The 26357-nt window shown below is 43.2% G+C and overlaps 1 protein-coding gene across 4 annotated transcripts in view; it reads right to left on the bottom strand.

The window, feature by feature from the left end:
• CNTN2 (contactin 2) overlaps positions 1-26357 on the bottom strand; it is a 393010-nt gene that overhangs the window by 120814 nt on the left and 245839 nt on the right. For all 4 annotated transcript variants that reach the window (XM_077481283.1, XM_077481285.1, XM_077481286.1 and 1 more), the window contains 4 exons: positions 22925-23052; positions 12150-12325; positions 9812-9932; positions 1719-1877 (listed from right to left, as the gene is read on the bottom strand). In XM_077481283.1, the coding sequence (XP_077337409.1) occupies positions 1719-1877; positions 9812-9932; positions 12150-12325; positions 22925-23052 (584 nt within the window). The remainder of the gene's footprint in view (positions 1-1718; positions 1878-9811; positions 9933-12149; positions 12326-22924; positions 23053-26357) is intronic.

The following is a 26357-nucleotide window of genomic DNA, read 5'->3' as shown; positions in this document are numbered from 1 at the left end:
ACGTACTTGTACGCCAATATGCCTGCCCGTGCCATTCTGCCGACGTACATCGCCGTGCGCTGCTCTGGAACCGGTTAAATGAACTTTACTTTCTGTTATAAAACAGATCAGAAAAAATGACAGGACAGTACAAGTAGCAAGTAGCAGCATGCAAACTATACAGCTATGAAAGTAGGTTTGGCAAATTTGACCACTTGAGTGCTAGCCTATATATACCCATTTATTACCAGGAAATTTTTTCAGTTTTTCAGAGTTGTGATAGTTTGACTGACAATAACGTATGTGGCACTGTACGGAAATTTATTTTGTCAACTTGACATAGATCTTTTATGGTGGTATTTAACCACTTCCCGCCCCAAGGTATGTCCAGGGACGTCCTTGACTTTCCGGGGGTATATCTGAATAATGCCTGAGGCCACAGACATCATTCAGATATTGGCGTTTTCAGCCGGCGATTCCCTGCACCATAAGAACGATCATAGCGGCTGTTCCACCGCTTGATCGTTCTTACGGGAGGTGGGAGGGGACGTCCCCCCCCCCTCCCGCCGCCCTCCGGTGCTTCTACCGACTCACCGCTTCCATCGGTGAGTCGGTCACAGTATCCGCCGGCCCCCGGATATTACCATAGAGATTTCAAAATAACTGCGCCGATTTGGCTAGGAAGCCAGGATCGTTTTTTTTTTACTTTTTATTTTAGGCTTCCCAGCCTAGAGGTGAGATATGGGGTCTTATTGACCCCCATATCTCACTGTAAATAGGTCCGATTGTGCCATATTTCTATTACAAGGGATGTTTACACAAATGTATTACTTTTATTCCTAAGTGTCAAACTAAAAAAATAAATGTAAAATTAACAATAAAAAAAAAAAATGAAAGCGCCCCTGTCCGTGAGCGAACGCATACGCAAGTCCCGCCCACATATGAAAACGGTGTGCAAACCACACAGGTGAGGTATCGCCACGAACGTTAGAGCAAGAGCAATAATTCTAGCAAGACCTCCTCTGTAACGCAAAACATGTAACCAGTAAAAAAATTGAAAGCGTCCATTCCACGAGTTTGGCGCCATTCCACGAGCGCGTGCAATTTTGAAGCGTGACATGTTGGGTATCTATTTACTCGGCGTATCTTCATCTATCACATTATGCAAAAAAATTGGGCTAAATTTACCGGTTTTTTTTTAAGCATGAAACTGTTTTTTTTCTGAAAAAAACACGTTCGAAAAATTGCTGCGCAAATACCGTGTGAGATAAAAAGTTGCAACAACCACCATTGTATTCTCTAGGGTCTTTGCTAAAAAACATATATCATATTTGAGGGTTCTATGTAGTTTTCTAGCAAAAAAATTATGATTTTTACATGTAGGAGAGAAATGTCAGAATTGGCCTGGATGCAAAGTGGTTAATAACCAATGTGTTTTTATTTTTTTCTGTGTGTTGACAAAATACATTTTCGTACAGTGTGTGTGTTGTCAGTCAAACTATCACAACTTTGAAAAACTGAAACAAAATGTCCTGGTAATAAATGTGTATATACAGGCTAGCACTCAAGAGGTAAAATGAGCCAAACCCACTTTCACAGCTGCATAGTTTGCATGCTGCTACTTGACCACCCTAGTGTGTCCTCCCTGAGTTGTCCTCTAAGCAAATAGAGAAAATTAGAGTGCACCTCAACCCTCCTCCAATATATATTTGCATTACCAATTAAGCAAAAACACTTACCTGTTTTTGTAGGCTTCCAGATTTCTGTCTCAGGCTCCATAGACTGAACCATGTAGCGACTAATAGGGTTGTGATTATCAAACCCTCGGCTCCAAGTCAGCTGAACGCTTGTTTCCTTCACATCCCTAACAAGCACACCTCCTGGTGGCCCAGGGGGGCCTGTATGAAATACATAATTATAGAATTGGGTCTTTAACATTTACTGTTAGAAAGCCTAATTTAAAAAAAAGATTTTTTCTTTTATTCAAAAGAATGCAATTTACTGCATAAAAGCCTTCTGAAATCTGATTATTCAAAACAACTGCTACTAAAAAAATTATGTGGATGCATCTACATTAAATTAGTAAAGCATTAACATGTAATTTTTTCAGTAATTCAAGTCAAAAAGTGAAACTCCTATATTATATAGATTCATTACACAGAGAGATACATTTCAAGCTATTTTCTTTACATTTTGAGGATTATGGCTTACAGCTAGTGAAAGCTCAAAACTCCGTATCTCAGAAAATTTGAATATTGTGAAAAAGTTCAATATTGTAGACTCATGGTGTCACACTCTACTCAGCTAATTAGGTCAAAACACCTGTAAAGGTTTTCTAAGCTTCTAAATAGTCTCTCAGTCTGGTTCAGTAGGTTACACAATCAAGGGGAAGACTGTTGACTTGATAGTTGTCCAAAAGACAATCACTGATACCCTTCACAAGGAGGGTAAGTCACAAAAGCTCATTACTAAAGAAGCTGGCTGTTTATAGATTGCTGTATCTAAGCATATTAATGGAAAGTTGAGTGGAAGGAAAAATTGTGGTAGAAAATGGTGCACAAGCAACAGAGATAACCACAGCCTTGAGAGGATTGTGAAGCAAAGGCTATTTAAGAATTTGGGGGAGATTCACAAGGACTATAGCTGGTGTCATGCCGCGTACACACGACCGGACTTTGACATCAAAGGTCCGACGGAATGATTCCGGCAGACCATTCGATCGTGTGTGGGCTGCAGCGGACTTTTGATTTGCAAAAATCCATCAGACTTTAGAAATGGAACATGTTTCAAATTTTTCCGCCGGAACTCCGCCGGACCCAGTTCCTACCGAGAAATCCGCTCGTGTGTATGCTAGTCCGACGGACAAAAACCGACACGAGGGCAGCTATTGGCTACTGGCTATGAACTTCCTTATTCTAGTCCGGTCGTACGTCATCACGTTCAAATCCGTCGGACTTTGGTGTGATTGTGTGTGGCCAAGTCCGTTCATTCGGAAAGTCCATCAGAACTCTGTCAGAACTCCGCCGAAAGTCCGTCAGACCTAGTCCCTCGAAAAGTCCGGTCGTGTGTACGCGGCATTAGTGCTTCAAGAGCCACCACACACAGATGTATCTAGCACATGGGCTTCAACTGTCACATTCCTTGTGTCAAGCCACTCCTGAACCAGAGACAACATTAGAAGCATCTTACCTGGGACAAGGAGAAAGGGGACTGGACTGTTGCTCAGTGGTCCAAATTCCTCTTTTCCGATCAAAGTAAATTTTACATTTCATTTGTAAATCAAGATCCCAGAGTCTGGAGGAAGAGTGAAGAGGCACATAATCCAAGTTGCATGAGGCCCAGTGTGAAGTTTCCACAGTCAGTGATGATTTGGGGAGCCGTGTCATCTGCTGGTGTTGGTCCACTTTGTTTTATCATGTCCAAAGTCAGCGCAGCCTCTACCATGAAAGTCTAGAGCACTTCATGTTTCCCTCTGCTGACCAGCTTTATGGAGATGCCGATTTCATTTTCCAGCAGGACTTGGCACCTGCCCACACTGCCAAAAGTACCAATATCTTGTTTAATGATCATGGTATCATTGTGCTTGATTAGCCAGCAAACTCACCTGACCCAACCCCATAGAGAATCTGTGGGGTATTGTTAAGAGGAAGACAACAGGACCACTATCAACGCAACCTGGGCTTCCATAACAACTCAGCAGTGCCACAGGCTGATTGCCTCAATGCCAAACAGAGCCCCAACTAAATATTACATAGTTACATAGTAACATAGTTAGTCAGGTTGAAAAAAGACACAAGTTCATCTAGTTCAACCACAAAAAAAAAAAAAAAAAACGGAGTTACTTACCAGTAATGTCCTTTTCCTGGAGTCTTTCAGGACAGCCACCGTAGAGAGATCCTGGCTCCTCCCCTCTTAGGAAACACTGCCTTTAATTTCACAATTTAAGTCTCATCCTCCCGCCGTCCCCTTAGTTCTTCCAGAGTACCTCCGGCCAACTGGGGAGATACAAGAACACATCAAACAAACAAACTTTTAATCTTACCTGATGGTCTTATGCGATGAGTTCCCAAAGATATCCAAAAACCTGGGTGGGAACCGGTGCTGTCCTGAAAGACTCCTGGAAAAGGACGTTACCGGTAAATAACTCAGTTTTTCCCCCCCAAGTCCATCTTTCAGGACAACCACCGTAGAGGGGATAAGCAAGCACTTTACCTTAGGGTGGGACTACTGCCTGCAGCACCTTACGACCAAAGGCTTGGTCCTTGGCTGACAGAAGATCCAATCTGTAGTGCTTCACGAACATAGAAAAACTGGACCACATTGCAGCTCTACAAATCTGTTCTGGAGAAGCACCAGCCCACTCTGCCTGAGAAGTCGCCACTGCCCTGGTTGAGTGTGCCCTGATCCCAACTGGGGGTTCTAACCCCCCTGTCACGTAAGCCTGCCCAATGGCCAACCTTAACCATCTGGCTATTGTACATTTAGAGGCTCTGGAACCCTTCCTGGCTCCTGAAAATAATACAAAAAGTGAATCAGATTTTCTGAATGGACTTGTGCAATCTAAATAATGAAGGACACATCTTCTAACGTCCAATCTATGAAAAATGTGTTCCTGTTCTCTCACAGGATTTGAACAGAAAGTAGGCAGCACAATCTCCTGGTTTCTATGAAAACCAGAGGCTACCTTTGGTAAAAAGGCCGGATCCATCTTAAAAATCAAACGGTCCGAAAAAACCTGAAAAACGGGTGCCTTAACAGAAAGGGCTTCATGTTCACTCACTCCTTGCCATAGTGATCGCCACCAAAAACACAGTTTTGAGAGTGATCAATCTTAAGGTGCAAGATTCCAATGGCTCAAAAGGTTCTCCTGTGAGAACCTGTAAAACTAATGGAAGATCCCATACTGGGAAGGGGGAATTTCTGACAGGTCTCTGCCTACTTAAGGCTCTAAAGAACCTCACTATCCAAGGGTCTGTTGCTAGATGCCTTTCCAGAAATACGCTCAAAGCGGATACCTGACCCTTCAAGGTCCCAATGGCGCTAGGCCTTTATCTGCCCCTGCCTGCAGGAACTCTAGAACGGCTACAGAGCTGCGCACATCAAAAGAGTTCACTGAGCACCAGCTATTGAACCGCTTCCAAACCTTCAAGTAAATGGCCTGCGTTTCCTTTTTCCTGCAACTTAGGAGAGTGGCTACTAAGCGATCCGAAAACCCTTTGCCTCTCAGCAATTCCTCTTCAGTTGCCAGGCTGCCAGGTTCCACCACTCCACCTGAGGACAGCAGATTGCAGCCTGAGAAAGAAGATTCTCCTGGACTGGGAGCATTCAGGGGGGTTCCACAGACAGGTCCTTCAGAATGGAAAACCACGGCCTCCTGGGTCAGTGTGGTGCAATTGTTCTCCGCCTGAAACTTCCTCAACACTGCAGGGATCAGAATGGGAGGGGGAAAGCATAGCACCTGGAGAATCTCCAGCTCTGTGGTAGTGCGTCCACCCCCAACGCCCCGTCCCCCCTGTTTATGGAAAAGAAGAGGGCTACCTTTGTGTTTTCCCTTGAGGCAAAAAGATCTATCGAAGGAATCCTCCACCTTAGGGTGACCATTTCGAAAAGCTTTTGTATCAGAACCCGCTACCTGATTTTGCTCCCCCTTTAAATGTATCGCTGAAAGGGATAGGACATTTGCTTCGGCCCACCTGAGGATGGCTTTTGCTAGGGCCCATAAGGATCTTCTCCTGGTGCCCCCCTGCCTGTTGACGTAAGCCACTGCTGAGGAATTGTCCTACCGGACTCGCACATGATGTCCTTGAAGTTCCCTCTGAAAGGCCCCGAGTGCCAGAACTACTGCTCTCAGCTCCCTCCAATTCGAGGATCTCTTTGACTCCCTCCTCTCCCAGGTACCTTGTATCAGACGGAAGTCTAGGTGCGCACCCCAGCCTGAGCCGCTCGCATCGGTTGTAACAACCCTAGATACTGGTAAAACCCACTCCAGACCTTGCGACAAATTTGCCCCCTTTCTCTACCACCAAAAGGGACCTCTTGACTTGAGTTGGAACCGAAACCTGAGAATTCAAAGACCCCTGGCTGTGGTCCCAAACCCTCAAGATGAATAGTTGCAGAGGACGGAAATGTAACCTCACCCACTGAACTGCTGGGAGCGTGGACGTCAGCAAGCCCAAGGCCGACATGACCTTCCTCACTGAGATCTGACGGCTGCCCTGGAGAAACAACAATGCTTTGTCTACCTTTTGGATTTTCTCTAAGGGAAGGAAGACCTTTTGTTCTGATGAGTCCAACACATACCCCAGGAAAGTGACCCTTTGGGATGGAACTAAGTTGGACTTCTCCAGGTTCAGAAGCCACCCCAGGCTCTCCAAAAAGTCTTTTGCTACCTGCAGATCCAGAATCAACTGCGCCGGAGAAGGGGCAAACAGGAGAAGATCATCGAGATACGCGATCACCGAGATTCCCGAGTCGCAGGAATGCCAGAACTTCTACCATCACTTTGGAGAAGATACAGGGAGAAGAGGATAGCCCAAAGGGAAGTGCTTTGAACTGGAGGTGTAGCACCCCTACCGAGGTTTTTACTGCCAATCTGAGGAAACGCTGGTGACTCTCTGCGATGGGAATATGCAGATATGCATCTTTTAAATCTATCAATGCCATGAAACAGTTTGGTGGAAGAAGTGCCTTCGCTGAGTAAACTGAATCCATCCAAAACCTCCTGTAGGTGACAGACATTCAGAAGCTTCAGGTTCAGGATGAGCCTGAAGTTTCCCGAAGGCTTGTGAACCACAAAGATGTGAGAATAGAAGCCTTTGTCTGTCTCCCCTGCTGGGACCCGTACCACCACCTCCTGTTCCTCTAACTCCTGCAGAGAGGAAAGAAGAGCAGAGGATTTTTCTGCACACTTTGGCAGCTCGGTAACAAGGAGTCTCGAGGGGGGGGGGGGGCTCTGAAAACTCCAATCGGTAACCTCTTCTGATGATCCTCAACACAAACTGATTGGAGGTGATCATCTCCCACTGTGGGAGGAAGGCCCCCAACCTTCCTCCCACCGTGACCTTGTCATTGAGACTTTTTGGGCTGTTCAGGAGGGTGTTCATGAGCCTTTCTTTTTGACTGCTCCCCATACTTCCTCTTGATAGGAAAGGCCTTTTTCTTATCTGCCGTGCGATCTAGCACTGCTTCAAGACCTGACCCAAAAAGCAAGTCCCCTGTGAAAGGGATCCCACAGAGTTTTATTTTGGAAGCACTGTCCCCCTGCCATGTCTTCAGCCATAAGGCCCTCCTGGCTGAGTTGGTCAGGGCCGTAGACCTTGCAGACATTCGCACAGATTCAGCCGAAGCATCCGCAATGTATGCTACCCCCTTAAGCAGCATGGGAAAGGAGGCTAAAATAGTCTCCTTTGCCGTCCCTGCTTCAATGTGTGTCTTAATATGGGTAAGCCAATACTCCATATTACGAGCCACCACTGTGGCTGCCATGGCAGGCTTAAAGAGGAAGTAAACCCTGATGGGTTTACTTCCTCTTTGATTCCCTGCAAAAGTAAAGCATAATGGACTACTATGAATCTAGGCTTACCTGTAGGTCAAAGTGGTTTGTAAGGGTTTACAACCACTTTAAGATTTCCCTGTGATGAGTCCCAGGCTTTCTTCAAAAGTGAATCCATCCTTCGGTCCATAGGGTCTGAAAGTACCCCTATGTCCTCAAAGGCCAGATCAGTATGTCTGGACACCTGAGAAAAGGCAGCATCTAACCTGGAACCTTTGTTCCAGACAAGAGCATCCTCTTCCGCAAAAGGAAACCTTTGTTTCAAAGTACCAGAAAAGAAAGGTTTCCTTTCGGGATCCTGCCATTCCATCTTGATGGCATTGATCAAGACATCATGAACTGAGAACACCCGCTTTTTCTGTTCCCCCAGGCCCTTGTACATCTGATCGTGGAGTGACAATGCCGGCCTTTCCTCTTGTATGCCTAAAGTGGAATGAATAGCTCCTAAGAGCTCCTCCACTTCTTCCATGGAAAGTTTATACTGTGAGGTTCTTTTGGATTCCCCATCCAACCCCTCTCCATCAGATTCCTCTTGGGAATCTGAGGCAGCACTGTCAACTTCTTCCTCAACTTCCTCTCTGGAACCCCCTGGATTCTTCCCACTAGCAGGAGGAACATCAGTTAGGCTAGGTGGTACACTCTGATGCGCTGCTGGAGGAGTGCTCTGGGGCTGAGGCCACTGGAAACTAGAAAAAAGCGTTTTGAAGGACTGGAAAGTACTAGAGAGTTCCTTCACAGATGTCGCCAGGTCTGCACCCTGTTCTGCTGCCTGCTCCCTAACCAACCCTTAAATACACTCCCTACAGAGTGCCTTGGTCCAGAAATCCCCCATAGAGGCTCTACACAAAGGACAATTCTTCCTAGAACCATGGGGGACTTGCTTGTGACTTTCTGAAATACACAGAAATAAAAGAGAGGGCAGCATAAGTTTAAAGAACACCAGTGCTACTTAGAGGACCATTGGGAGTGCCCCCCCCCCAGGGCCAACCACCACCAGGGTCCCAGACACACTCCCCTTCCCCCCGACCACCAAGTGGAGCTACTGGTTAGTAAGTAAGGGAACATCTCCCCAGGGTTCCCCTTACCTTTGAGTGGCTGGTGCTGTTGTCCCCAGGAGCCGCTCTTGAAGCCTCTGCTTCGGACATTCTCCTGCTGAGGAAGAGTGGTACGAACGTGCCTCCGACAGCTGTCTGTCCAGCTTAGAGAGAGAGGCTGCACCAGCTGAACGCTTGGTCCCCTTTCACGAACTGCGTCCGGAACCGGAAGACGCGGATCCAGCAAAGATGTCCGCCTCCCACCAGAAATGACGTCGCCCGTCATCTGGTCCGGCCTCCAGCTCCATGCCGACTGCAAACACAGGGGGACCTAGGACATCCTGTTGCAGCGCCCCACTGGGCGAACGAACGGGTGGACCTCCCCAAACTTCTTGCTTTCCCCAAGCAAAGTTTGGAGTGTGCGGAAAATGGTTAGTACAAACGTTCAGCTCCCTAGCCGACCGGACTGCTGAGTGGAGTCAGATAGACGATCGGACTGCCAGAGAGACCACTGTCTCCTCCACTCTAGGTAACATAGCCTCAGCCTCCCAGACTGTTTAGCTAAGGTTCCTTAGCGGTGTCTCCCCACGGGAGGAAACACCATAACTGAGGGGACGGCGGGAGGATGAGACTTCAATTGTGAAATTGAAGGCGGTGTTACCTAAGAGGAGAGGAGCCAGGGTCTCTACGGTGGCTGTCCTGAAAGACAGACTTGGGAAAATTGCGTGCATACTATACTGTACATGGACATACTTATCAGTAAGCCAACAACTATGTTTTAAAAAATCCTTTTTTTTTTTTATATTGGTCTTAAGTAATATTCTAATTTTCTGAGATACTGAATTTTGGGTTTTTACTAGCTGTAAATCATAATCATCAAAATTAAAAGAAAGAAATGCTTGAAATATATCACGGTGTGTGTAATGAATCTATATAATATATGAGCTTCACCTTTTGAATTGAATTACTGAAATAAATTAACGTTTTGATGATGTTTTTTTTTTAGATGCACCTGTATATAAAATTCAAGGGCCCATTTGTTGTCATACAACAGAAATCTCACAAAAAAAAAAAAAACTAAAAAAAAACACTTCCTTCTAAAAGGCTACTATTCCTCTTATAATACATTTTAAAAAATGTAAAGTTTATAAATGTTAACAAATAAAAAAAAAATTTTGTAAGCAGATTCAAGCTGCTGAATGCTAGTGATAAGGTCATCATGCTGTAATATTCATTATGTTGTTACCTCGCACAAGAAGGGAAGCTGAAGCAGATGTGCGGTCCACTACAGTTTGTGCTGTACATGTGTATTTTCCAGCATGCCTTAATTTAGCATGAATAATGTGAAGATCCCCCACAGATTCATCCTTCATAGAAAAAAAAAAGCATACTGTTAGACATCATGTTTTAGGATTCTTTTATTGTAAATAAATTACAGAGCATTGTCTACACTTTATTATTATTATTATCGATTTATATATACACTTTATAGAAGCCTACCCCATTTCTATGTGAATTGCTGTGTGTTTGAGTCCATCAATTTTCATTGGGCTGTTCTGATATGTACCTGCTGTACCATGTACATGTACGACATACAATAGTATCATGTTCTCTGTGTATTGCTTTGTGTGAAATCCCTGGTGTTCCTGCTAGTCCCTCTGCTTTCCTATTAAAAACTGACCCCACTAAGCAGGAGAGCACAACGTGGTCAGTTCTCTAACTATGCTGGGAACTCAGTACGCTCTCCTCCAATGATCAGACTTGTCATGACACTCCCTCTGTTGCACAGCCTTAACTGGGAAGCTCAGTGTACTGCTGCTTCTCCTGCCCCAGCATTTATGTAGCTTAAAACAGAGGAAATGTGATCACGTTTAAAAAAGGGCAAAAGGGTATTTATGATGTTTCTTTATATCTATTCAAAAATATTTTGCCTTTCATTTCTATTTCAAACTGATTGGGTTGTTTTACAAGGTACTGATTTACAATCACTTTACGCATGGCAATGGATGAGTTGCAGTGTACAATGTTGTGGTGTAAATGGCCATGCCATTCAGGTGTGTAAACTAGTAAGAGTAAACTAATAACAGTTTTAAAAAGCCCACACACAATTAGTGTGGTGGCAGTAATGCCGCTCTTCTCATGGTATGACCCCTTTAAGAAGGCCTGCGTCTAGTTATTGAAAGCTTTGCACCAGTTTCAGTTTCAGACACATGCACCAGATTCCAGTTTTTACAATGTCACTAGACATGTGCATTTGTTTTCCTCCGAATGCATTTTCGTCTGAATTTCGGGTATTTTTGTTATCGTTTTAACAAACGATGACAAACGTACAGAATCCGAAAACCAAATGATCCGACAAACAAATGCTTTATTTTCGTTGCGACAACAGTTTGATATAGATAGGAGATTCAACATGATGCTGACAATAGCGACCTGTGTCCATCGAACATGTGGTTGAACATGCCTAACCTTAGCTCTATTAGTCCGAGATTATTCTACATATAGAGAAAAAAAAAAAAATCTACATTATAGAGACAATAGCACAAAAGGTCAAATGTTACATAGTTAGTAAGGTTGAATAAAGACACCAGTCCATCCAGTTCAACCTGAGTGAGTGTCTACAATTGTCCCTATCCATTGCACGCTCACATCAGTCCCTACCTGCAATGAGCCCACAATCCAAGGTCCTCATTTATACTAGTGCCAATTTTGGACAGAAGCCAATTAACTTACCTGCATGTCTTTGGAGTGTGGGAGGAAACTGGAGTACCCAGAGGAAACCCATGCAGGCACAGGGAGAACAAGCAAACTCCAGGCAGGTAATGTCGTGGTTGAGATTTGAACCAGTGACCCTTTTTACTGCTAGGTGAGAGTGCTAACCACTACACCACTGTGCCACCCAATGTGCCTAACCTAACTCAATTAGTCCAAGATTATTCGACATAAAGAGAAAAGATTTGACATGAAGATTCGACAAAGTAGTCGCGGCGAGCTGACATTTATGGTCAAATGCTCGGTCCATAGGCTATAGAAGAATTCTAATGTTGGTTGACTTGTAATAATAAATATAATTATTACTAGTGTCATACAAAATTAGAATGCTGCTATAGCTTTTAGGCGGAACATTCAACCGGAAATGTGCGATTGCGGCGTGGTACAGTTTAGCTGCTCCGTCGAATCTTCTTAGAAGAATTGACAGACACCATGAGCCTTCAATGACAGATTCAACCTTAATTATTTCGGATTTTCGGATTAATGCATTTTTTAACAAAACAAAATAAATAAAAAGGAATTTTGGGAGTAACTAAATAAATGTATTTTTTGGACGAAAATGAAATTCCGAAACAAAATATTTCAGTGTGTGCACATGTCTAAATGTCACTATAGCTTCTAAAAGCATTACCGCTAGTTTGCAGATTAGCAAACTGGCTGTAATTAAGACCAACTCAAAGTTGGCCTACAGGGCTAATTCAGTAGGCTAATACATGGTGGTGGGGAAATCTATAGTCTAAAACAAGCCTATATCATATAGTAAACAAGGTGCAATGACTACATTCATACATATTTTCTGTATTCGGTCTCACCGCTGAAACTCTTTGGTAATGTTCTTGCTCTTTCTCAAAGTTGATGGGCACCCCGTCCAGCTCCCATGTAAATGTAAGGTCCATAGTTGGATCATGGGATGCGTGGCACTGCAATATGATGCTGTCCTCTTGATTAATATCAGATCCAGAGGGAGCCAAAGTGATCCTTGTAGCTTCTGCAAGGTAATTATTGTTATTCATGGAGATTGGAGGAAATTCTAGCTTGTTTACACTCACCAGCCATTTATTAGGTACACCTGTTCAATTGTGAAAAGAAACAATGAACTGCGCTCTTAAATTACAAATCACCATAGTGAATAAACAGACAAATAAATACATCTTCAGTTAACCGCTTGCCAACCAGGCACTGTCATTATACGGCAGCAGGTTGGCTCTCCTGTGCATATTGCTCATGCAGGCGCACTCGCAACTGCTACACACTGTAGGAGTGTGCCCGCGGGTCACGCGGACTCGATGTCCGCCGGCGACCCGAGATTGCCTATTACAGAGGCAGAATGGGGAACTGCCTTTGTAAACAAAGCGATTCCCCGATCTGACAGGTGACATGACAGAGATATACTGTTCCCAGTGATTGGGAACAGTGATGTCCCTGGCAGCCCATCCCCCCCTACAGTTAGAACACACATGAGGGAACATAGTTAACCCCTTGATCACCCCCTAGTGTTAACCCCTTTCCTGCAAGTGACATTTACACAGTAATCAGTGGCTATTTATAGCACTGATCGCTGTATAAATGTCAATGGTCCCAAAAATGTATCAAAAGTGTCCGCTGCATTACTAGTAAAAAAAATAATAATAATGCCATAAATCTATCGCCCGTTTTGTAGACGCTATAAATTTTGCGCAAAACAAATATATGCTTATTGCAAAAAATTTTTTAACAAAAATATGTAGAAGAATATATATTGGCCTAAACTGATGAATAAGTTAGTTTTTTTAAAAAAAAATTTGGATATGTATTATAGCAAAAAAACAAAGTTTTTTTTTTTAATTGACGCTTTGTTTGTTTATAGCGCTTATAGTGCAGTTAAAGCATCGCAGTGCCGCATCGCAAAAAATTACCTGGTCATTAACCTCCCTGGCGGTATGATTAGTTCTGGTTTTAGGTGCTGAAAGCGGTACAATTATTTTGAATGGAAATTTGGCGTTTTATATTGTAGTCCTGTAATTCTTAGGAATAACTCTCTTAAATCTGTTCAAACCAGAGTCTAGCAGACATCCCGGGTATGATAAAGTTTATAATATAATAAATAATAAAAATTATTCAATAATGTAATCAAATCCAAAAACACTGAAATTTGCTCATTTGCAGAATTGCCGCTGTCATTAGATTTAGTGTTTGATGACGAATTTCCCCACAAATCGCTATCGCTCAATTCTGCCAGTGATTATAATTTATTATCGCTGTTTTCTAGTTGGTCTAAAATCACTTTTGACATAAAGGGACACTTTTTGGTGCTATGGACAATCTCCAAATTCCAGGCAGAAAAAACTGTATTTATAATATAAAAGTGCATGCAGGGCACTGCACAGACCACTAGGGACAAAGGGGGTGTGTAATTTTATATACAGTACTGTAATCTGTAAGATTACAGTACTGTGTGTGTTTTGTGTGTTTTTACTTTTTTGAATTTGGCGCCGATCTCCGCTCCCATGCGTCGTAATGTCGCAGGGAACGGAGCTGGGCGGCACTCGGGCACTGTGTGATTCGAGTGGAGGACATCTCGACCACACAGCGTGGAGGACATCGCTGGATCCAGGGGACAAGGTAAGTAACTTCTCACTGTGTCCTCCTTGTATCCAGTGATGCGATCCCGAGTCTGACTCTGGGTTACCGCTTATGGTACTGAAATCCCAACCCGAGCCAGACTTGGGATCACTGCCAGGGAGGTTAAGGGGGCAAATCCTTCCGGGGCTGAAGTGGTTAAATAATAAAAGATACATAAAAATTGTGAAGTCCATGTATAGATCCTACATGTGAATAACGCCCTGAGGTTCCTCTCTTCCATACAGACACACTATGCACTCACCAGACTTAATTGACCCCTATTATAGGGAGTCTAATTTCTCATATGGGATATGCCATACATAAGGTCACAGGAATATATATAAAAATATATATAAAAAACACACACAGTATCTCACAAAAGTGAGTACACCCCTCACATTTTTGTAAATATTTTATTATATCTTTTCATGTGACAACACTGAAGAAATTACACTTTACTCCAATGAAAAATAGTGAGTGTACAGCTTGTATAACAGTGTAAATTTTTTGTTCCTTTAAAATAACTCAACACACAGCCATTAATGTCTGAACCGTTGGCAACAAAAGTGAGTACACCCCTAAGTGAAAATGACCAAATTGGGCCCAATGAGTCGTTTTCCCTTCCTGGTGTCATGTGACTCATTTGTATTACAAGGTCTCAGGTATGAATGGGGAGAAGGTGTGTTAACTTTGGTGTTATCGCTCTCACTTTATCATACTGGTCATTGGAAGCTCAACATGGCACCTCATGACAAAGAACTCTGAGGATCTGAAAAAAATAATTGTTGCTCTACATAAAGATGGCATAGGCTAAAAGAAGATTGCCAAGACCCTGAAACTGAGCTGCAGCATGGTGACCAAGACCATACAACAGTTTAACAGGACAGGTTCCACTCAGAACAGGCCTCGCCATGGTTGACTGAAGACGTTGAGCGCATGTGCTCAGTGTCATATCCAGAGGTTGTCTTTGGTTAATAGACATATGAGTGCTGCTAGCAATGCTGCAGAGGTTGAAGGGGTGGGGAGGTCAGCCTGTCAGTGCTCGGACCATATGCCGCACACTGCATCAAATTGGTCTGCATGCCTGTCATCCCAGAAGGAAGCCTCTTCAAAAGATGATGTCCAATAAAGCCTGCAAACAGTTTGCTGAAGACAAGCAGACTAAGGACATGGATTACCGAAACCAAGTCCTGTGGTCTGAGGAGACCAAGATACTTATTTGGTTCAAATGGTGTCAATCATGTGTGGCGATAACCAGGTGAGGAGTACAAAGACAAGTGTGCATTGCCTACAGTCAAGCATGGTGGTGGGAGTGTCATGGTCTGGGGCTGCATGAGTGCTGCCGGCAGTGGGGAGCTACAGTTCATAATGGAACCAAGAATGCTAACATGTACTGTGACATACTGAAGCCGAGCATGATCCCCTCTCTTCAGAGACTGGGCTGCAGGCCAGTATTCCAACATAACGATCCCAAACACACCTCCAGTACAACCACTGCTTGCTAAAGAAGCTGAGGGTAAAGGTGTGGACTATTGAGCATCTGTGGCGCATACTCAAAACGGAAGGTGGAGGATCGCAAGGTCTCTAACATCCACCAGCTCCATGTTGTTGTCATGGAGGAGTGGAAGAGGACTCCAGTGGCAACCTGTGAAGCTCTGGTGAACTCCATGCCCAAGAGGGTTAAGGCAGTGAATCCTGCAAACATGATGTAGTATTCATGAAAAAAGCGCTCAAAAGAGCGCTTTTATCTTGTATACTACATCATATTTGCAGGATTACAATGATGTATAATGTCATGCATTTTTTGTCTTAGAGAGATGTCAGTTTTGCTTTTTTTATTGCAAAAATGTTTTAAATGTGATTGTTTGTACCATTATTTGTTTAATAAACTATTTTTTAATTTTTTAGAATTGGTGCATGCAAAGTCCATTTTTTCTGCACTTCTTGATTTAAAATCAAGTCTGGTTAGTGCCCAACCACCATTTACTTTAGGGGACTGTCCATGTGTTTGTAATTTGGAGCCGCTATTACCCTTACCAGTCCACTCAATTAGGCATGGAGATCTAGGTTACCGTGCGTGCACTACAGATGACTCATATGAGGCGAAAGGCGGCCAGTGAGCTCCAGACCAACATCTATGAATAACTGATAACTGTATGGATAACCTGTGATAGGTAGTGTCTGAAGTGGAGTTTGTGTGCTGAGGATTCAGGTGAAAACGTAGTCAGGCAGATCAAGTTGGCAATAGATCAGGCAAAGTGGTACAGGATCGGAATGCAGAGAGTGGTCAGGCAGGCAAAGGTCATACACGAGCTGGCGGTGAAGTACAAAATAAGCAGGCTACACAGTAGTCAGGAATTCAAGCAGAAGTTTGTATACAGTATTCAGAGTCACAAAGCAGTCACAGCACCCAGGGAGTTAGTACAGACAAATGGGCACTGAGAGAAAGGAAGTGTTGATATGTATGGGCTGCTTTGGTTGTAGATTGTCTACAGCTGGCTGCAGGTGAGGCTAGTGAGTCCAAGGTAATGCATCAAACTGAGAGAACATAGCCATAAGAGTCCATTCACACAGGGGCAACACGACTTCCAGCGAGACTTTGGGAGGCAACTTGGACACGACTTGAGTATGAATCACAGCACGACTTGAAGCAACTTACAAGGCAACTTGAAGTTGCCTCCAGGACAGGGGACTTTGCCAGTGGCCAATCACATTATAATCAGCTCTGTGGGAGGGAGGGGTTTGCCTATAAAACTATTCTTACTTCCTGGAAAGTTGCTTCAGTTAAGACAGGGGATCAGATTTGGAGGCAACTTCCATTGAAATCAATGGGTACAAGTTGCCTTGAAGTCGGATTGAAGTAGTACAGGAACCTTTTCTGAAGTCGGAGCAACTTCAGTAGTGGACATTAAGACGGCTCTCATTCACTTACATTGATTTTATCGTGTTGCGCGACTTGAGGCAACTTGGGACGACTTCAAGTCGGATCTAAAGTTGCCCCTGTGTGAATGGACTCTTAAAGTTGTGTTGTAAGTCGCCCCAGGTCGTGTCTAAGTCGTGTTCAAGTCGTCTCCAAGTTGCCTCACAAAATCGTCCTGAAGTCGTGTCGCCCCTGTGTGAACCGAGCCTAACTCCAGAGCTCTTCTGTGGCACAAGACTGCAGCTGTGGGACAAGGAGCATCCCGGTTCGAATACACCCAGGTACATGACCGGGTCTCCTCTAGGGGCTAGCGGGGCTTAGTGGGAAAGGAGGCACAGAAACTAGATACCGTAGGCCACAACGCTATCTTTTGGAATCAAGAATCTTAGAGAATTCAAACTCAATTTGTCCAACAAGAACAGGAGGAGGTAGCTGTTGCATTCTGGAGTAGCAAATAGGGGGTGTATCCGTAGAGAGGATAGCAATTTCAACCGATAGGAGATTGGCCCGACTCGAGCAGTAATTCTGCAAGGACCGATGAATCGAGGGCCCAATTTGGTAGAAGAAGGAAAGAAAGTAAGGTCGCGCTATGGGGCAATCTAGTGTTATATTGGTATGAGCAGCCTCTATTCAATTTCCACCCAGTGTGGGTGAAAGCAATAAAGTAAAATGAGGAGGGGAAATAGACTTGGCGCTATACCTTTTTGGTTTGAAAAATTAATAATTGGTTATGGTTTATATAGATTTTCCAGTTTGCTGGTAAATAATAAAAAAATAAAATAAACATAAATAAAAGTAAGAACTATCTGTGCATGCCCAACAGTAATCTCTAATGATTATTTCTACATATATGTTATTGTGCTACCTTATAAATATTAATAAACCATAAATAAACATGCGATACTTCTATTTAAGAATTAAAGTGCAAGTGCCAGTGAAAAAACATGTGCAAGTGTTGGAATACACAATTACAACTCCAAAATAAATAAGTAAATGTATGATTAATTAACAGTTTTGTATATTATATCTCAATTGGTGCTCACATAAAAAACCATGTGATGAATGACCCGTGAGGGGATAAAAAAAAGAAGATTGAAATTGGATATTAGAAAAACCAAACAAAAATTGTTTTTTTAAAAGATAATAATAATAAACAGTGAAAAAACTGAAAAAAAATTGAAAAAAATTGGTGGAAAAATCTGCTATGAGTGTCTTTGAAAGGAGAAGGAAGAGGGTGACTGCAATTGCTGCTCTCTGTGCTCGGTGACTGCTAATGTGATTGCGCTCACCAGAGGTAGAACCCCGTCCGGGGTGGATCAGCCTTCACAGTGTGAGCCACTGTGTTGCTCTCTGGCTTGTCTCTGCTGTGGTCCTGGGGGTCCCTCGTTCCTCCGTTCGTATAGCATGCCTCGTTATATGCAACAGGTAAGAGGCATATCCATTGTGCAGTATGTTTGTAAAACGAATTTTATTAATATGAAGTTAAAACTACTCACAAACATTCGATTAGAAAGAAAGTTTTCTTGAAATGCTCTGTTTAGAAATCCCGCCCGGCTGTGCCGCCGTCTAAGCAAGAGGTGTACGCTGTCTGGCCACGCCCTACGCGTTTCGTCATTCAGACGTCATCTGGCACCGAGCACAGAGAGCAGCAATTGCAGTCACCCTCTTCCTTCTCCTTTAAAAGACACTCATAGCAGATTTTTCCACCAATTTTTTCACTGTTTTTTTCACTGTTTATTATTATTATCTTTTAAAAAAACTATTTTTGTTTGGTTTTTCTAATATCCAATTTTTTATCTTTTTTTTATCCCCTCACGGGTCATTCGTCACATGGTTTTTTATGTGAGCACCAATTGAGATATAATATACAAAACTGTTAATTAATCATACATTTACTTATTTATTTTGGAGTTGTAATTGTGTATTCCAACACTTGCACATGTTTTTTCACTGGCACTTTAATACTTAAATAGAAGTATCGCATGTTTATTTATGGTTTATTAATATTTATAAAGTAGCACAATAACATATATGTAGAAATAATCATTAGAGATTACTGTTGGCTATGCACAGATAGTTCTTACTTTTATTTATGTTTATTTTTTTATTATTATTTACCAGCAAGCTGGAAAATCTATATAAACCATAACCAATTATTAATTTTTCAAACCAAAAAGGTATAGCGCCAAGTCTATTTCCCCTCCTCATTTTACTCAATTTGGTAGAAGGTTTCAGTCTCACATATTTGGTTGATAGCCAAACTCTGTCCCCTACCACATATGGAGGTATATGGCATCTTCGTTTGTTGGGGAAAAGCGCATACTTGCCTACTGACTTCCGTAGTATTAAGCAAATCTTTTTCCAATGTAGCAGAATATTTTTCACCTGCTGATCTGCTGCTGGTACACCAGAAGGCTGAAGTAGAGGAAAAGTCTGAGGGTGATAGCCTAGGTCTGCATAGAATGGTGTGGTTTGAAGAGCACTGTGCCAGCGCAAATTAATTGTGAACTCAACCAAAGGTAAATACTCGGACCAGTTGGAGGGTAAGGCATTGACATAATGTCAAAGATAGATTTCCAGGGTCTTGTTCATGCGTTCAGTTTGACCATCTGTTTGAGGGTGATGTGAGGTAGAGTGTTAGAGCATTACTCCCAGTTTCTTGCAAAACGCTCTCCAGAATCGGGAAACAAACTGGGATCCGCGGTCTGAGACGACATTGGTAGGTATGCCGCGATATCTCACAATATGGGAAAGGAAGAAGGTAGACAGTACTTCCACTGTAGGTAATATTGGGAGCGGCACAAAATGAGACATTTTGGAAAAGCAATCCACTATGACCCATATAGCAGTCATGCCCTTGGACTTGGGTAAGTCTCTAAAGAAGTCCATAGTCAAATGGGTCCAAGGCTGGTGAGGTGCCGGTTGTAACAGTCCAGTGGGCAATGTGCGGGGTACTTTAATAGCAGCACAAGTTGGACAGGCAGCCACATAGTCAGTAACATCTCTTTTCATATGAGGCCACCAGACATGATGCTGCAAGGTCTTAAAAGTTATAGTGACACCAGGATGACTGGATAACACACCATCATGTGCCCAGAGGAGTGCAGATTTCTGAGGCTAGGGGCTACGAACAGGCCTAGTGGTATCTTCAACCCATGGGGAACATGATTCTGGGTTTCTTGTAGTTTCTAGCCGTAGAGATCTGTGCGACAATTTTGCGAGGTGGTATTATACTGCTTGGTAGGTTGATCTTAATCATTTTATTTGGGAGAAAATGCAATGTATTAATTATGTAGGTGCTGTATTTTAGTTTGACTTATAATAAGTTTGTGTTTGGTGACTTCCACTATACCCAGGTATATGGATCAGCAAAGTGCAGTGTCTGTGTCTCCACATTCCAGCTTGTACTTGGATTGGGTATGGAATATATAATGCTTTTTTATATTGGACCATCAGAACAGTAAGGAAGAGGTTATATAAACAAAAGTATATTGTCTGGTGATTTAAGAACAGAACAACATTTTAATTTAAACATAATAGGGTCACAGAAAGTCTGTTCTTCCAGGTTTTGAGTCACTTACATCTGGATTCTAGAAGGGGACATTATAACAAGGTTCTGTTATCTTAAGGCTGCTTTCACACTGGGGAGGGAGCAGCGTCAGCGGTAAAGCGCCACTATTTTTAGCGGCGCTTTACCGTCGTTTTAGCGGCGGTGTGCGGGCGCTAGCGGGGTGGTTTTAACCCCCGCTAGCGGCCGAAAAGGGGTTAAACCCGCCCGCAAAGCGCCGCTGCAGCGGCGCTTTGCCGGCGGTATTGCCGGGGTGTCCCATTGATTTCAATGGGTAGGAGCGGTGAATACACGGCTCCTTCACCGCTGCAAAGATGCGGCTGGCAGGACTTTTTTCACCGTCCTGCCAGCGCATCGCTCCAGTGTGAAAGCCCTCCGGCTTTCACATTGGAGTTAAAGGGGCCGGTTTTTTTCAGGCGTTACACAGGCGCTATTTTTAGCGCTGTAACGCCTGAATACCGCCCCAGTGTGAAAGCAGCCTTAGAAACCAGTTGGATATATAATTTGAAGGAAATTTATAGATTTTGAGATTCAGAGTCTAATTGTTCTTCTCTGTCCTGTCCCTGCCAAAGTAATTTCTATTTTAAAGCATTTACAGTGCATCTGGAAAGTATTCACTTTTTCCACACGTTGTTATGTTACAGCCTTATTCCAAAATGGATTAAATTCATAATTTTCCTCAAAATTCTGCAAATATTACCCCATAATGACAACGTGAAAGAAGTTTGTTTGAAATCTTTTATAATGTAATATTTATAAAAAAATAAATAAAAAAATCACATGTACATAAGTATTCACAGCCTTTGCTATGACACTCAGAATTGAGCTCGGGTACAGCCTGTTTCCACTGATAATCCAATCCTTGAGATGTTTCTACAAATTGACTGGAGTCCACCAGGGGTAACTTCAGTTGATTGGACATGATTTGGAAAGGCACAGACCTGTCCACTGGTGGCTAGTGCTGAACATTTTTTTTGGGGGGGGGGGGGCGCAAACAAACTGAAGCAAGTAAAATGCAAATGCAGCCACTGTGCCCATCAACTGCAGCCGCCGTGCCCATCAACTGCAGCCACTGTGCCCCCCACCTGCCCACTGTCTGACCAGCACTTACCTCATCTTGGTGGCGGGTCAGGCAGTGGGTCAGGCAGCAGCGAGCTGTGTCCTCCATGCGTCTCTTCTTTCTTCCTGCTAGGTGTCCAATAGGAGCGCCTGTCCTTTCAGCCAATCAGGTGATGGGTAATAGACCCATGATTCCTGATTGGCAGAGAGGGTTAAATGTGCTTTAACCACTTGACCACTGGGCATTTAAACCCCCTTCCTAACCTGACCAATTTTCACCTTTTGATACTCTCACACTTTGAATGACAATTACTCAGTCATGCAACACTGTACCCATATGAAATTGTTGTCCTTATATTCACACAAATAGAGCTTTGTTTTGGTGGTATTTAATCATCACTGGGTTTTTTATTTTTTGCGCTATAAATCAAAAAATACTGAAAATTCTGTAAAAAAAAAAAAAAAATGTCTTTGTTTCTGTTAAAATTGAGCAAATTAGTAATTTTTCTTCATTAATTTTGACAAAAATTTATACTGCTACATATCTTTGGTAAAAATTATCAAAATTGGTGTATATTATTTGGTCGGTGAGAAAGTTATAGCATCCACAAGCTATGGTGCCAATCTCTGAAAATTGATCACACCTGAAGTACTGACAATCTCAATTCTTCAGACCCTTACATGCTGGGAAAGTACAAATACCCCCCAAATGACCCCTTTTTGGAAAGTAGACATTCCAAGGTATTTAGAAAGAGGCATGGTGAGGTTTTTGAAGTTGTAATTCTTTCCCTCAGGGTATTGCAGAGTATTGCAGGGTATGGCAGAGTATTTCAGGGTATTGCAGACTATTGCAGGGTGTTGCAGAGTATTGCAGGGTATGGCAGTGTATTGCAGAGTATGTCCGGGTGTGGCAGGGTATGACAGAGTATTGCAGAGTATTTCAGGATATTTCAAAGTATGGCAGAGTATTGCAGAGTATTGTAGGGTATAGCAGAGTAGTTCAGGGTATGGCAGAGTATTGCAGAGTATTGGTAGAGTCAGAATGTGGCTGGAATGGGCACTGAGCAGCGCTGTGGGCACTACACATCCAGCCCACAGCGCTGCTGCAAACAATCTCTCCCCTAACACTGTACCGATCGGTACAGAGAGAGGATGGAGGAACCGGACGTGACGCTGGTCTGTTGTGATCGATCCGTCATTTGACAGAGCGATCACGTGGTAAACGGCCTCTATCAGCGGCCATTTACCATGATCCATGATGCGCCGGGTCTTCCGGACCAGGTGGTCACAAATGTTTCCGGTTGCGCACGGGAGCAAGATTCTGTGAGGACGTCCATAGACACCCTCTCAGAATAAGCCAATCGCGCTGTAGCCGTCTTTCGGCTATGGCCCAGTTGGCATGTGATTAAGATACATGGCACACATCCCTTAACTCTTACCCCTTACACCGAGGATTCCAGTGCTGTTTGACTTTCCGATTATATTTTCAGCAAAACAGGTATAATTTCCTTCATCAGAACGAGAAATATTTTTCAAGATTAGTGTCCCATTGGCTGTTACAGTCACCCTGGTGGGAAAACAGGAGATAGACATGATTAGTTTATCATATTTGACTACATTGCTGTGCTACCAAACAGAAGTAATATACAGCAGAACAACAAATTAAATCCATTCATTCAGGGCTTTTCTGCAATTTATGTACCCTATATATGGCTTTCTTGGGGTTACTTACAAATTAACTAATGCACTACTCTATGAATATGGTAATTCATCAAACATATAGCCTGCAGCTTTTTTTTTTTCTACATCCCAATCATCATGTTGACATTTGCGCACAGTATTCCAATCACATGATATGTGCCTCTGTATGTAAAGTGCTGAAATGAGTACACCCCTTTTGAAAAGATCTTAATCAATATCTCAATCAACGCAAGAACAATTTCCAAAATTTTGAAAAAAACTGAGTCATATAGAACACTTGCTTAGCTCATTACATGAAAGTAAGGTTAATAATATAACTTGGATTGCAAAATCTTCCATTTTACCTAATTTAATTAGTTGATGCAAAAATGAATACACTCCACAACAAAGACTACTACAGCTAGTATTTTTTTATGACCTCCATGATTTGTAAGGACAGCACCAAGTTTTCTAGGCATTGAACGAACAAGTTGGCAACATATTGCAACATCTATCATTTTCCATTATTTAAGAATGAGCTCCTTTAGAGCCTGGGTGCTTGATAGAGACCGATGCTCAACTTGTCTCTTTAGAATTCCCAATAGGTGTTCGATTGGGTTCAGCTCAGGAGGCATACTTAATCCACTTAATCACTTTCACCCTGTTCTTCAGAAATGCAACAGTGGCCTTAGATGTGTGTTTTGGATCGTCATGTTGGAAAAGTGCACGACGAACAAGAGCACAGAGTGATGGTAGCATCTTTTCTTTTAATATAGAGCAGTACATCTGTGAAATTCATGAAGCATCAATGAAATGAAGCTCCCCAACACCAGCAGCACCCATGCAGCCCCACAGGACACTGCCACCACCATGTTTCACTGCAGGCACCATGCATTTTTATTTGTTCTCCTCACCTTTGCACTTTTGTTCCAAAAACATTTATCTTGGTCTTATCACTCTGGAGTACAGAGACCCAGTAGCTTTTTAGTTCTTTTTCAGCTTGAGTCCTGGAAAATTCTAAGTGGGCTTTTTTGTGGATGGGCTTTAGGAGAGGCTTCCTTTGTGGACGACACCCATGCATGCCATTTCTCTGCAGTGTATGCCATATTGTATCATGGGAAACAATTATTGGCTTTCTACTTCTTTAGCTAACTGCGATGAACTTGCATGACGATTTCCTTCAACCCTTCTCATCAGAAGAAGTTCCTGTCGACGTGTCAACTTCCGTGGACTGTCTGGAAGTCTCTGTAAGATGGTTGCAGTTCTATCTTTGTTACATTTTTGTATCAGTATTTTCTACAGTAATCTGACTGATAAGTAAAGCTTTGTTGATATTCTTGTAGCCTTCACCTTTATTTTGTAATGAAGTTATTTTCTTTCTCAGGCCTTGTGACATTTCTCTTCTATGTGGTGCCATTGCTGACAGCATGAAATGGGAATTTGTTTTCTTTGTTCAGTAATGCCCTTTTATAATCAACTGTCTGCAGGACACCTGTTTAATTAATAATTAGACTCTGTAGTTGAATTCTTGTTAATTAGGATTTTGTTGTCTCAGGCCGGGTTCACACTGGTACGAGAGGACAGTCGTACGACCGTGGATCCGATTTTGCCCTGTAACCTGAAGTCCAACATCTGTCCGACTTCAGTGAACAGGGATCCATATTAGAGCAGGAGAGAACGTAGAGTCAACATCGGAAGATGAACAGAGGGAGAAGACATAGGAGGAGAAGCAGAAGACAGCGGACAGAGGAAGAATAACCTGAGAGGGCTAGAAGACATCAGCAGGGAAGAGCTGGAGAGGGGAGAAAAAATTCCGAAGCGACAAAGGAGCTGCCTTAATAAGTTACTTTAAAAACCTTTGTACTGCATCTTATTTTTGACAATTTTTTTTAGGTGAATGGGTAGGGGTACAATGTACCCCCTACTCATTCACATAGGGTGGGGGGGCCTTTGTTAAAGGGGGCTTCCAGATTTGGATAAGCCCCCCGCCCACAGACCCCAACAAGCAACGGGCAGGGTTGTCGGGAAGAGGCCCTTGTTCTAATCAACATGGGGACAAGGTGTATTGGGGTGGGTGGGTGCAGGGCCACCCTGCCCTAAAGCTCGCTCGTCCCCACCCCATTTCCTGGCCTGCTGGGCTGTGTACGCAGACAAGGATCTGCTATGGATTATGGGGGGTTCCCCTTAAAATCCATACTAAACCAATGGGCCTGATATGCTCTTGGAGGGGGAACTCATGAGGTTTATTTAAAAAAAATCCCCTTCAAGATCATCAGAACACAAGTCACATGCCAAAGTCAGATCAGTTAAAACGGCAATCCGACTTTGATCCGACTTCAGTGATATTCAATGGGCTGAAGTAGGATCAAAGTTGGACCAAAGAAGTGCAGGAAGCATTTTCAAAGTCAAACCGACTTGTGGCGGACCAGTTAAGATGGCTCTCATAGGGAAACATTGATTTTCACACGTTATGCAACATGAGCGCCCAATGTCGGAGCGTTTGTCATACAAATGTGAAGCTGGTCTTAGGGCCGGTTCACACTAGATGTGGTGCAAATTCACAGTGAATTCTCTGCAAATCTGCACTGCATCAAAATAGCAACCTGTTCGTGAAAACTGATTGCGGAGTGTATGTTAAGTTAACAACACCCCTCAATCAGTTTGCAAAACGCAACGCAATTTGCAGTATCAGATCACATGTGCGGACAAAAAAAGGGTCCAGCACATATTTGGTCCAAATGCAATGCCAATTCAGCCATACAGTTTGTATGGTTGAACTGGCATCGCACAGACATAGCATGTGACCTGCACAGCAATGAGGTGTGAATCCCCTGTGATGTCTGGCATTGCATTAATGTGAACTGGCCCTTAGGGTCCTTTCACACTGGCATTCCGATCAGGCCCATTTGTCCATTTTTCAGGCTAACCTGATCAGACCTTGCAGTCTCCTCTATGGAGTGGCAGATGTTAGTGGAAACATGTCTGCTGACACCCGCCACCATCCAATCTGATCCTGCCTGCAAAATCCAGATGAATGGTCGTCCTATGTTCCATCCGTCTATCGCATCATATAAAATGGATAGGCCGTCCGTGTCCACCCGATTTTTCCATAAAGGGGAGCGGGACTGTGTCTGCTCTGCACAGCGGAGCGGAAAGGACCTGTTACCTGCCTGTTCACTGGAGATCAGCGGA

The sequence above is a fragment of the Lithobates pipiens genome, unplaced genomic scaffold (genome assembly GCF_037356315.1).
Source record: "Lithobates pipiens isolate NorthernLeopardFrog02 unplaced genomic scaffold, aLitPip1_a1.2 Scaffold_16, whole genome shotgun sequence".
NCBI lineage: Eukaryota > Metazoa > Chordata > Amphibia > Anura > Ranidae > Lithobates > Lithobates pipiens.
Note: the sequence above shows the minus strand (reverse complement) of the source record. Positions and strands in the feature narration are given on the sequence as shown.